General features: G+C 48.1%; 1 protein-coding gene across 4 annotated transcripts in view; it reads left to right on the plus strand.

Annotated features, from left to right (window-relative positions):
- The window catches only part of TYK2 (tyrosine kinase 2), a 29,558-nt gene extending 24,450 nt beyond the window's left edge, over window positions 1–5,108 (plus strand). For all 4 annotated transcript variants that reach the window (XM_055429909.2, XM_055429908.2, XM_055429907.2 and 1 more), the window contains 5 exons: window positions 269–387; window positions 763–935; window positions 1,166–1,283; window positions 2,798–2,908; window positions 3,094–5,108. In XM_055429909.2, the coding sequence (XP_055285884.1) occupies window positions 269–387; window positions 763–935; window positions 1,166–1,283; window positions 2,798–2,908; window positions 3,094–3,228 (656 nt within the window). In that variant the 3' untranslated portion in view covers window positions 3,229–5,108. The remainder of the gene's footprint in view (window positions 1–268; window positions 388–762; window positions 936–1,165; window positions 1,284–2,797; window positions 2,909–3,093) is intronic.
- The last annotated feature ends 7,285 nt before the right edge of the window (window positions 5,109–12,393 follow it).

Here is a 12,393-nt window from a genome sequence, read left to right on the forward strand (position 1 = left end):
CCTAGGACAGTTTGTGGACACCAAGGTGGGTGAGGCCGGGCTGGCTTCTTTCCATTCTGAGATACTTTTCTGAGGTCAGGATGGGTGGGAGCCATGTCAGCTCCCTTGCCAGGGGACGGGTCGAGATTGGATGGTCCCCCCTGAGGACAGCTCCTAGTGTGGACGGGTTTTCGCTCTCCCTCCCCACCTTGGGATTAGGGGGTGCAGGGTGGACAGCCCGCGGTCCTAGCCTCCACCGCTCTTATGCGCTGCCCCTCTCTGGTGTCAGGCGAGAAGTCGGTACAGCTGGTCATGGAATACATGCCCCTGGGCAGCCTCCGAGACTACTTGCCCCGGCACAATGTCGGGCTGGTCCAGCTGCTGCTCTTCTCCCTGCAGATCTGCGAGGTGGGCCAGCCTGCCCCTACTCCCAAAACCTGCCGCCTCTTTGGCCTGTCCTGAGCTTCCGATCCCCTCTGCTGGCCTCGACCCGCAATCCCTGGGCGGGCTCTCCTCTATCTTTGTCCATCATCAGGCCACACCCCCACCGGCCCAGACCCCTAACCCATGTAATTCCCACCGCTGACGTGGTCCCGCCCAGCACCTGGCTCCTCCTAATTCTCTCGCCCCCAGCCCGGGAGCGACCCCTTGTGGCCCCTCCTCTGCTGTCCGGCTTTGCTCCCGCACCATCTGCCGTCCTACCCGCTTCTCACGACTGGTCCGCGCCATCGCCTCCTCAGGCCAGGCCCTGCCCACACTGATCCAGATTCGCTCTGCCCCCAGGGTATGGCCTACCTGCATACACAGCACTACGTGCACCGAGACCTGGCCGCGCGCAACGTGCTGCTGGACAACAACAGGCTGGTCAAGATCGGGGATTTCGGCCTCACGAAGGCCGTGCCCGAAGGCCACGAGTATTACTGCGTGCGCGAGGATGGGGACAGTCCTGTGTTCTGGTAACCAGATGGGACCCAGCGGAAGGGGTGGGTGGGCGGAGCCACGGTCACCCGGAGCAGACAGGGTGGAGTAGATGGATGCTGGGGTCCCAGACAACAGGGCCTGGGTTCAGTGACCCTGCCCCTCCACTCTTAAGGGTGGGGCCCTAACTGGGGCCACAGGGCTCCTAAGCCTCAGATAAGGACTCCAATCTGGCCTGGCCCATGGCTTAAGTGCCCTTTCTCCCCAGGTATGCCCCGGAGTGCCTGAAGGAGTGTAAGTTCTACTATGCATCAGACGTCTGGTCCTTTGGGGTCCTCATGTATGAGCTGCTGACCTACTGTGATTCCAGCCAGAGCCCCCCCTCGGTGAGAGCCAGGCCTGCACACCAACCCCATGGGTGTCCCTCACAGTCCTATTCTATAAAATTGACCACTTACAATGCAGAGGGGACTGTGACAGAAACCCACTCAAATAGGAACAGCTAATTCTGCCATTTGTAAACCTGAGGGGGACAGTGGGAACATGGCTAATCTAGATCATCAGATGTCATTAGGAACCCAGTTTTCTCCATCTCTTGACTCTGCTGTTCTCTCTGGTAGCTTTTTTTTTTCTTTCTGCCATATCATGCAGCATGAGGGATCTTAGTTCCCTGACAGGGATTGAACCTGTGCCCCATGCAGTGGGACGTGGAGTCTTAACCACTATTAGCATTTCTCGGGGCTTTCCAGGCAGCTCAGCTGGTAAAGAATCTGCCTGCAATGCAGGAGACTCCAGTTCGATCCCTGGAAATAGGCTACCCACTCGGGTATTCATGGGCTTCCCTGGTGGCTCAAATGGTAAAGAATCTGCCTGCAATGCAGCAGACCTAGGTTTGATCCCTGGGTTGGGAAGATCCCCTGGAGGAGAGCCTGGCAACCCACTCCAGTATTCTTACCTGGAGAATTCCATGGACAGAGGAGTCTGGCAGGCTATAGCCTATGGGGTCGCAAAGAGTTGGAAACAACTGGGCGACTAAGCACAGCACAGCACAGCACAGCATTTCTCCAGTGGGCCTTCTGAAAAAGCAAAACAAGCCCACCCTCTGCTTTGGCCACAGTGGACCTAGCTGAGAGGAGGAGGATCTTTCTTTTTCCAGCATGATTCAGGACTCTGACTGGTCCAGCTTGGTTCACGTGCCCTCAAGGAAGCCAATCACTGTGTAGTTCTGGACCAAGAAGAGGATCTTGGAGTATGCTAGGGCTTTATGCCCAAAGCCAATCAGAGTGCGTATATAGGAGAAGAGATATTAAGATTCTCAACAGGCAAAAACAACTAGCTGGGAAGCTTAATAATGACACCAAACATCTAATCCAGACTTACACTATGAATATTAGTTTATCTAGGGACTTCCCTGATGGCCCAATGGTTAAGACTCCTTGCTTCCAATGCAGGGGGTGCAGGTTTAATCCCTGGTGGGGGAACTAAGATCCCAGATGCCACATGGTGTGACCAAAAAAGAAAAAAAGTTTTATCCAACTTCACAATAACCCCGGGTGGTAGATTTTATCACCCATTTTACAGATGAGAGAACCAAGGCCCAGACAGGTGAAGTCATAAGTCTCAAGTTATACAGCTGAGAAATGGTTGTTGTTCAGTTGCCAAGTCATGTCTGACTTCTTGAAACTCCATGAGCTGAAGCACACCAAGCTTCCCTGTCCCTCACCGCCTCCTGAAGTTTGCCCAAGTTCATGTCCACTTAAACGGTGATGCCATCCAACCATCTCATCCTCTATTGGCCCCTGAGGGTCCCTTAGAATCTCTGCCATCCAGCTCCTGGCTCCTGACCTCTATTGAGGCAGCTCTGTCTCTTAAAAAACAGCTTCTCTTGTTTCTTCTGTAGAAATTCATTGAGCTCATAGGCCTCACCCAAGGGCAGATGACGGTGCTGAGGCTCACGGAGCTGCTGGAACGAGGGGAGAGGCTGCCACAACCAGAGAGATGCCCCTCTGAGGTGAGATCCTCCCTTTCCCCCCTCCCCCACTGTGGGACCAGGGAGAGAGTGGAGTTCACAACCTGGTGAAGCCAGCCTCCCTGACTCCCTGTGCCTTACCGTTGTCCCGAGACCCCACCCCAGTGAACTGACTTTCCTAGACTTATTCCGTTTGGAATGCTTAACAAACTTTTTCTTTTCCCCAGATCTATTGCCTCATGAAGGACTGCTGGAAGGCAGAGGCCTCATTCCGCCCAACCTTCCAGAACCTCGTACCCATCCTCAGATCATACCACGAGAAATACCAAGGCCAGGCACCCTCAGTGTTCAGTGTCTGCTGAAGCTCACCAGCAGCTCTGTTTGAGGGGATTGGAGCATACAGTACCCAGTGAGAGCAACTCCTGGTCCTTAACCTAAGAGGAGCTCAAGATGGGAGGCCAGCCTCACTGACTCCCTGTGCCTTACCACTGTTGGGAGACCCCACCCCAGTGAACTGACTTTCCTAGGCTTATTCTGTTTGGCCTGCTATAACAAAATACTGCAAAGTGGTTTATAAACAACAGAAATTTATTTCTCATGGTTCTGGAGGCTAGGAAGTCCAAGATCAAGGCACCAACATGGTTGAATTTTGGTAAAAGACCTCTTCCTGGTTCATAGCCTATGCCTTCTCACTGTGTCCTCACAAGGTGGAAGGGGGCAAGGCATCTTTCTGGAGCCTCTTTTATAAGGGCACTAATCACATTCGTGAAGGCACCACCCTCATGACCTGTGCACCTCCTAATACCATTACTTTGTGTGTACACACAAACACACACACACACGCATGCATGTGTATGCTCAGTCATGTCCAATTCCCTGCAGTCCTGTAGACTGTAGCCCACCAGACTTTTCTGTCAATGGAATTTTCCAGGCAAGAATACTGAGTGGGTTGCCATTTCCTACGCCAGGGTATCTTCCTGACCCAGGAATCAAGCCTGAATCTCCTGTGTCTCCTCCTGCATTGGCAGGTGGATTCTTTACCACTGAACCACCTGGGGAGCCCCATTTTTGAAATTTAGGATTTCCACATAGGAATTTTAAAGGGACACAAACATTCAAATCATGGACCCTTCCAAAGTCATGAGCTTGACACAGACTCCTGAGGGACCCGGGACAAACAAGGAGCTAACCAGGCTCTTGAATTTGATTCTTTTTTGACCATGCCACTCAAAGCATGTGGGACTTTAGTTCCCCAACCAGGGATCAAACCCATGCCTCCTGCAGTGGAAGTGTGGAGTCTTAACCACTGGACCACCATGGAAGTCCTGAATCTGATCTTTTTGCCCTCCCCTAGCTCCTGCCGTTTGAGCCCACTATCTCCCCTAACAGGGTATAAACTGGTATTTCCTCTGCTAGAGGCATGGTCCCTGGTCCCTTTTTCAGTAAGGATCTGCTCCCCTGAGGACTGCAGCTAGGGCCAGACACTCAACAGCAGAAGAAGCGGGATTCAAATATTCAGCCTTTGCTCACTTCTGAATAACCAGCTAGCAATTAGACCAGTGCCTAGAACACAGAAGGCCCTCAAGATATATGTTAAATATATCAACAAAGGACTGGAGGATCACATGCCATGTAGAGAAGATTGCCAGTTTCACCCTTTTCTCACTGTGAGACCTCAGGCACATGGCTTCCCCACTTTGAGCCTGAGCTCTCAACTATGAACTTGGGATGTTCCAGCTTGCTGCCTCGTTGTTGTTCAGTTCGACTCTGCAACCCCATGGACTGCAGCACGCCAGGCTTCCCTGTCCTTTACCATATCCCGGAGTTTGCTCAAACTCATGTCCACTGAGTCGGTGATGCCATCCAACCATCTCATCCTCCGTCACCCCCTTCTCCTCCTGCCTTCAATCTTTCCCAGCATCAGGGCCTTTTCAAATGAGTCAGTTCTTTGCATCAGGTGGCCAAAGTATTGGAGCTTCAGCATCAGTCCTTCCAATGAATATTCAGGGTTGATTTCCTTTAAGGAGCATGATGTCCATGTGAGAGTTGGACCATAAAGAAAGCTGAGTGCCGAAGAATTGATGCTTTCAAATTGTGCTAGAGAAGACTCTTGAGAGTCCCTTGGACAGTATGGAGATCATGCTGCCTTGTAGGACTAATGTAAAGAGCTAATAAGGTCATCAAATGCTTAGCAGAGAGATATGCAAACAAGTGCTTAATAAACATTTGATATTATTATTAATCTGGTGTTTGCCAACATGTTTCTACTTAATAGGTGTTCTTGAGGTGGGTCAGTTACACTGTGAAATGAAAGTCTCTCAGTCATGTCTGACTCTTTTTGACAGCAGCAGCAGTCATGTCTGACTCTTTTTGACCCTATGGACTAATAGTCTCCAGGCCAGAATACTGGAGTGGGTAGCCTTTCCCTTCTCCAGGGGATCTTACCAAGCCAGGAATTGAACCCAGGTCTCCCACATTGCAGGTGGCTTCTTTACCAGCTGAGCTACCAGGGAAGCTACATTGTGGAAGACAGTTAAATTTCTTTCCCCAGGGATTTCTCAAGACCCTCTGCATTGCAGCTTTCCTGGCTGGACAACTTCACACGAATCTAGTAATATTTTCTTTATATAATAGTTTTTTCTTTTCTTTTTTTTTTTTTGGCCATACATGCAACTTGCAGGATCTTAGATCTCCGAGCAGGGATCAAACCCAGGCCCACAGTGGTGAAAGCACAGAGTTCTAACCACTAGTCCGCCAGGCAATTTCATATAATGGCTTTTAAAATTAAATAAGCAGGGAATTCCCTGGTGGTCCAATGGCTAATCCTCCACAATCCCAATGCAGGGGGGCCTAGGTTCAATTCCCTGGTCTGGAAACTAGATCCTGCATGCCATACTAAGAGTTCACAGGCAGCAACTAGAGATCTCGTGTGCTGCAATGAAGATCGAAGCTCCCATGAGCCAGCAACTAAGAACTGCTGCAGCCAAATAAATATTTTTAAGTACTTAAAAAGAAAAAGGTTGATTCAGTTCAGTTCAGTCGCTCAGTCGTGTCCAACTCTTTGCGACCCCATGAATCACAGCATGCCAGGCCTCCCTGTCCATCACCAACTCCCGGAGTTCACACAAACTCATGTCCATCAAGTCGGTGATGCCATCCAGCCATCTCATTCTCTGTCGTCCCTGTCTCCTCCCACCCCCAATCCCTCCTAGCATCAGAGTCTTTTCCAGTGAGTCAACTCGTCGCATGAGGTGGCCAAAGTATTGGAGTTTCAGCTTTAGCATCAGTCCTTCCAATGAACACCCAGGATTGATCTCCTTTAGAATGGACTGGTTGGTTAAATTAATTATTTAAAATAAATAAAATATTCAGTGTAATTCTAAATCCTCCCCTCCTCTTTTTTTTGGATGGGTAATATTGACATAAGTACTAAAATGTTTCCCTCCTCTGTCCTTCAGCCATCACTGGCACCTCCCTGGGAGCAACTAATGTCATCTGGTTTCCTGTTCGGCTTCCAGACACATTTTATCCAAACATAAGGCAATCTGTGCACATGTTTTCCCATCATGCACAGAAAGAATAATATGCACTGCTATCTAGAGCTCCAACCTATTCCCTACCCCCAACCCCCGCAAACCAGGTCTCCGAGGCAAGCTTTCTATTTTACGGTTGTGTTGTAACTCATCATTCAAAAGGCATCAGTGTAACTCATCATTCAAAAGGCATCAGTGGGCTTTCCCTGTGGCTCAGTGATACAGAATCTGCCTGCCAGTGCAAGAGACGCGGGTTCGATCCCTGGTCTGGGAAGATCCCACATGCTACGAAACAACTACTGAGCCTGTGTTTTAGAGCCTGGGAACTGAAACTGCTGAGCCCATGCTCTGCAACAATGAGAAGCCGAGGTACCACAGCTGAGAGTAGCCACTACTCACCACAACTGGAGAAAAGCTCCGAGCTGCAGCGAAGACCCAGTGCAGCAGAAAATGAATAAATCTCAAAAAAGAAAGCTCTTAAGAAAAAAAAAATGATAAGCGTTTGTTCCCTGCAGAGGTTCATGTAGTCATTCCTAACCCTTTGCTGCACCCGTGCTGCCGTTACAGCGAGTGACTGTGCGCTCACATGGGTGCCCCCACATTCAGGGGCACCTGCAAGATAGATTCCCAGTGGGAACAGCTGCACGATCTAACCCAGTAATTTAGGAAGTCGTTGCCCCCAGAAAATATTTCAATGGTTGATAAGGCAGGTCTCTCCTCATTCTTTTTTCAACATTATCTTGAGCAGCTTTTTTTTTTTTTTGCATTCTCTCTTTTTTTTTTTTTAAATTACTTTCCCTTATGGTTTATCACAGGATGTTGGATACAGTTCCCTGTGCAATACAGTAGGACCTTGTTGTTTCTCTCTTTTTTCTTTTGTCCTACCCAGTTATGTGGAGATTTTCTTGCTCTTTTAGAAGTCTGACATCTGCCAGTGTTCTGTAGACTTTTTTACCAGCCAGGCAGCAGGTGAGATTTTAGTTCCCCCAGGGATTGAGGAGGGCATGGCAACCCACTCCAGTAATCTTGCCTGGAGAATCTCCATGGAAAGAGGAGCCTGGTGGGCTATAGTCCATAGGGATTGCAAACAGTCAGACTTGACTGAGCGACTAAGCACAGAAATTAAACCCATGTCTCCTGCTGTGGAAACGCAGAGTCCTAACCACTGAACCACCAGGGAATTCCTTGTAGATGTATTTTTTTTCTTAATTTATTTATATTTAATTGAAGGATAATCGCTTTGCAATATTGTGTTAGTGTCTGCCACACATCGACGTGAATCAGCCGTAAGTATGTGTGTGTCCCCTCCCTGTTGAACCTCACTTGCATCTCCCACCCCATCCCACCCTTCTAGGTTGTGTATTTTTGATGTATGTGTAGGAGAAGGTGAGCTCCTTGGTCAGATCTCAGGACCTTGTTGCTTATCCATTCTATATTTAGTAGTTTGCATTGGGCAGCTACCTGTTTTAAACTTTTATTATGGACAACTTAAAGCATATTCAAAACCAGGAAGAATAATATAATGAACCTACACTTAACCAAGAAGGGCTTCCCAGGTGGCGCTAGTGGTAAAGAACCCACCTGCCAAGGCAAGAGACCCAAGAGATGCGGGTTCAGTCCTGGAGGGCTATGATCCATAGGTTCACAAAGAGTCGAACAGGACTGAAGTGACTTAGCACACACGCACACTTAACCAACAGCCAGCATCAGCAGCTTCTAATACTCATGGCCCATCTTTGTTTTCTTTTGGCTGTCCTAGGTCTTAGTTGCAGCACTCGGGAGCTTCGTTGCAGCATGTGAGATCTAGTTCCCTGACCAGGGATCAAACCTGGGCCCCCTGCATTGGGAGCCCAGAGTCTTGGCCACTGGACCACCAGGGAAGTCTCCCCATGGCCAGTCTTGTTTCAGCTTGAACCCTGCCACTGGATCATTTGGAAGCAAATCCCAGAAATCATGGCATTTCATCTGTTAAAACTGGTATATATCTTGAGAGATGTTACCACAAGCAATAACTACAATGTCATTATCACAACTGAGAAGTTTACACAGTCATCCCATAATATCATTATATAGAGTGTTTAGATTTTCCCAATTGTCTCTTCAGTATTTGATGAATGGTCATTTACAGTTTATTCAAATAAAAATCCAAACAGGGGTCTTTCCTGGTGGTTCAGTGGCTAAGACTCTGTGCTCCCAATGCAGGGGACCCCACGTTCTATCCCTGGTCAGGGAACTAGAGCCAACATGTCATGACTAAGTCCTGGCACAGCCAATAGGTAAGTAAAATCAATAAATAAATATTTATTAGCAATCCAAACAAGGTTCATGCACCGCTTCTGGTTGGAGGCAAGTTCCTGTAAGTTTTGGGTTCCTCTTCTTCCTTTCCCCCCTTGCAACATATTTGTTGAAGAAACTACGCTATTCGCACTGTAGACTTCACCAGTCTGATGGTGTCCTTGTGATGTAGTTTAACACATTCCTCTGTTCTCAGTTTGACCAACCAAGCGTCAGGTTCCATGTCCAGTTTTGGGGCCAGTCTCTCTCACAGAGGGCAGTGAGTCCTCTCAGCAGGTGACACGCAGGGAATGTTTGTCCCTGCTTTTGTGACACAAGCCGCCACCTGATCAATCAGGAGGCAGGCTTTCTTTTCCAACATTTTATCTGAACAGTTACAAACATTCAGAAAAGTTGGAAGAAGAGTACAGTGAATATTCATGTGCTGTGCTTAGTCGCTCAGTTGTGTCCCACTCTTTGTGACCCCATGGACTGTAGCCTGCCAGGTTCCTCTGTCCATGGGGATTCTCCAGGCAAGAATACTAGAGTAGGTTGCCACGCCCTCCTCCAGGGGATCTTCCCAGGCCAGGGATTGAACCCAGGTCTTCCGCATTGCAGGCGGATTCTTTACCAACTGAGGCACCAGGGAAGCCCATAGGTTCCACAATTACCATGGTGCTAAATTTTCTTTATCATACTGTGTCTCTCCATCTATCTATCCATTCCATCTGTCAATCCATCTCATGTTTCAGACACAAATCAAAATAGGTGGATGTCACTTTATTTTATTATGAATGTTGTGAATATGAATGTTATCATCTTAACCATTTTAAATTATTTAAGGGGCTTCCCTGATGGCTCAGTGGGTAAAGAATGCACCTGCAAAACAGGAGACACAGGGATCCAGGTTTGATCCATGGATTGGGAAGATCCCCTGGAGGAGGGCCTGGCAACCCACTCCAGTATTCTTGCCTGGAGAATCCCATGGACAGAACACCTTGGTGGGCTAGAGTCCATGGGGTCACAAAGAGTCGAACGTGATTGAGCAACTAAGCACACACAAATGGTTTAAGTATATAATTCTGTGGCATTAAATACATTCATGATATTCTATAGTCATCATCACAATCCATTTACAGCACTTTTTCATCTTGCCCAAAAAGAAACTCTCCTCATTAAATACTAAATTCCCATTTCCTTCTCCCTCTAGCCTCTGGTACCCACCCTTCTAATTTCTCTACAAATTTGCCTCTTCTAGGGATCTCGTATAAGTGGAATATTTCTTCCTTTGGGTCTGGCTTATTTCACTTAACATAATGTTTTTGAGGTTCATCCATGTAGCATGTGTCAGAATTTCGCTTGTTTTTAAGGCTGCATAATATTCCAGTGTGTGGCTATGCTTCAAATTATTTATCCATTCTTCTGTCGATGGGCAGGATTTGGGTTGCTTCCACCTTTTGGTTAGTCTGAATCATGCTGCTATGAACATTGGTGGGCAAATATCTGTTAGAATCCTCATTTTCAATTCATTGTTGGTGGTGGTTTAGTCACTAAGTAATGTCCAACTCTCACATCCAACATTACCACGGGAAAAACCATAGCCTTGACTAGACGGACTTTGGTCATGTATGGATGTGAGAGTTGGACTGTGAAGAAAGCTGATCGCCGAAGAACTGATGCATTTGAACTGTGGTGTTGAAGAAGACTCTTGAGAGTCCCTTGGACTGCAAGGAGATCCAACCAGTCCATTCTAAAGGAGATTAGTCCTGGGTGTTCATTGGAAGGACTGATGCTAAAGCTGAAACTCCAATACTTTGGCCACCTCATGTGACGAGTTGACTCACTGGAAAAGACTCTGATGCTGGGAGAGATTGGGGGCGGGAGGAGAAGGGGACGACAGAGAATGAGATGGCTGGATGGCATCACCGACTCGATGGACATGAGTTTGAGTGAACTCCGGGAGTTGGTGATGGACAGGGAGGCCTGGCATGCTGTGATTCATGGGGTCGTGGAGAGTTGGACACGACTGAGCAACTGAACTGACCTGAACTGAATGTCCAACTCTTGCGACCGCATGGACTGTAGCCCTCTAGGCTCCTCTGTTTTCCAGGTAAGATTACTGGAGTGGGTTGCCATTACCTTCTCCAGGGGATCTTCCTGACCCAGGAATCAAACCTGAGAATCCTGCATTGCAGGCAGATTCTTTACTGACTGAGCTATAAGAGAAGCCCTTTCAATTCTTTTAAGTTCTATATATCTAGGAGTGGAAGTGAAAAATCATTTAATTCTAAGCTTAACGTTTTGAGAAACCACCAAACTCTTTCCTACAGTGGTCGCACCATTTTATATTCCTGCCAACAGAATACGATAGCTCCGTTTCTCCACATCGTCACCAACGCTTGCTACTTTCTGTTTTGTTTTGTGTTTCTGAGAGTTGTCATTGTGATAAGCGGAAGTGCTATCTCACTGTGATGTTGATTTGCACTTCCCTAGTGGCTCGTGATGTCAAGCATCTTTTTGTGTGTCTACTGGCCATTTGTATAGCTTCTTTGGAGATCTACTTGAGTCCTTTGCCCATTTTTTATTTTTTAAAAAATATTTATTTATTTGGCTGCACCGGATTTTAACTGTGACATGCAGAGTCTTCATTACATCATGTGGGATCTAGTTCCCTGACCAGGAATAGAACCTGGGCCCCTGCATTGGGAGCGTGGAGTCTCAACTGCTGGACCACCAGGGAAGTCCCCTTTGCCCATTTTTGAATTGAGTTTGTCGTGGTTGAGTTGTAGGAATTCCTTACAATCTAGATAGTAATCCCTTATCAGATATAAGAGTTGCAAATACTTTTGATTTGGGTTTTAGCTTCTGTCTTGGCACCATGTGGGATGTGGACTTTTGCAGAGGCGGGGCAAGTGAGGAGAGATTTAACTGGGGCAGGAACTCCAGGTCAGAAGGGGGCGTGGCCTCAAGGATGAGGCGAGTGGATGAACCCTGAGTGCCATCAAGGTCCTCAAGAAGGTCCCTCTCTGGAGCACAGATCAGAGGCACGCGAGGCAGGTCAGAGGCCTGAGAGATGGAGCTGATGGAGTAGGAGAGCCCACCTCTCTCTCACACACACACACGTGTCCCTTCTCTTGGGATGAGGAGGCCAGCCACCTGGAAGAGAAGGGCAAGAGGGATGAAGACAGGGATAAGAACTCAGCTACAAGTATCACCCTTGTCAGACGGTGGCTCCGGATTTCGCTGTCCCTCAAACACCACCTCAGCACTGCACACAGGCAGTGGGAGACCACCCCGAGATCGTCAAAGACTGGCTGTTGTCGCTCAGTCGTGTCTGACTCTGTGGCTCCTTGGACTGCTGCATGCCAGGCTCCTCTGTCCTTCGCTGTCTTTCAGAGTTTGCTCAGATTCATGTTCATTGAGTTGGTGATGCTATCTAACCATCTCATCCTCCGCCACCCCCTTCTCCTGCCTTCAGTCTTGCCCAGGATCAAGGTCTTTTCCAACGAGTTGGCTCTTGACATCAGGTGGTCAAAGTATTGGTGCTTCAGCATCATTCCTTCCAATGAATATTCAGGGTCGATTTCCTTTAGATTGACTGGTTTGATCTCCTTGCAGTCCACGGGACTCTCAAGAGTCTTCTCCAACACCACAGTTCGAAAGCATCAATTCTTCTGCACTCAGCCTCCTTTATGGTCCAACTCTCACATCTGTACATGA

This window comes from Moschus berezovskii, chromosome 8 (genome assembly GCF_049115385.1).
Source record: "Moschus berezovskii isolate FMDL1 chromosome 8, NW_MosBer_1.0, whole genome shotgun sequence".
Classification (NCBI taxonomy): domain Eukaryota; kingdom Metazoa; phylum Chordata; class Mammalia; order Artiodactyla; family Moschidae; genus Moschus; species Moschus berezovskii.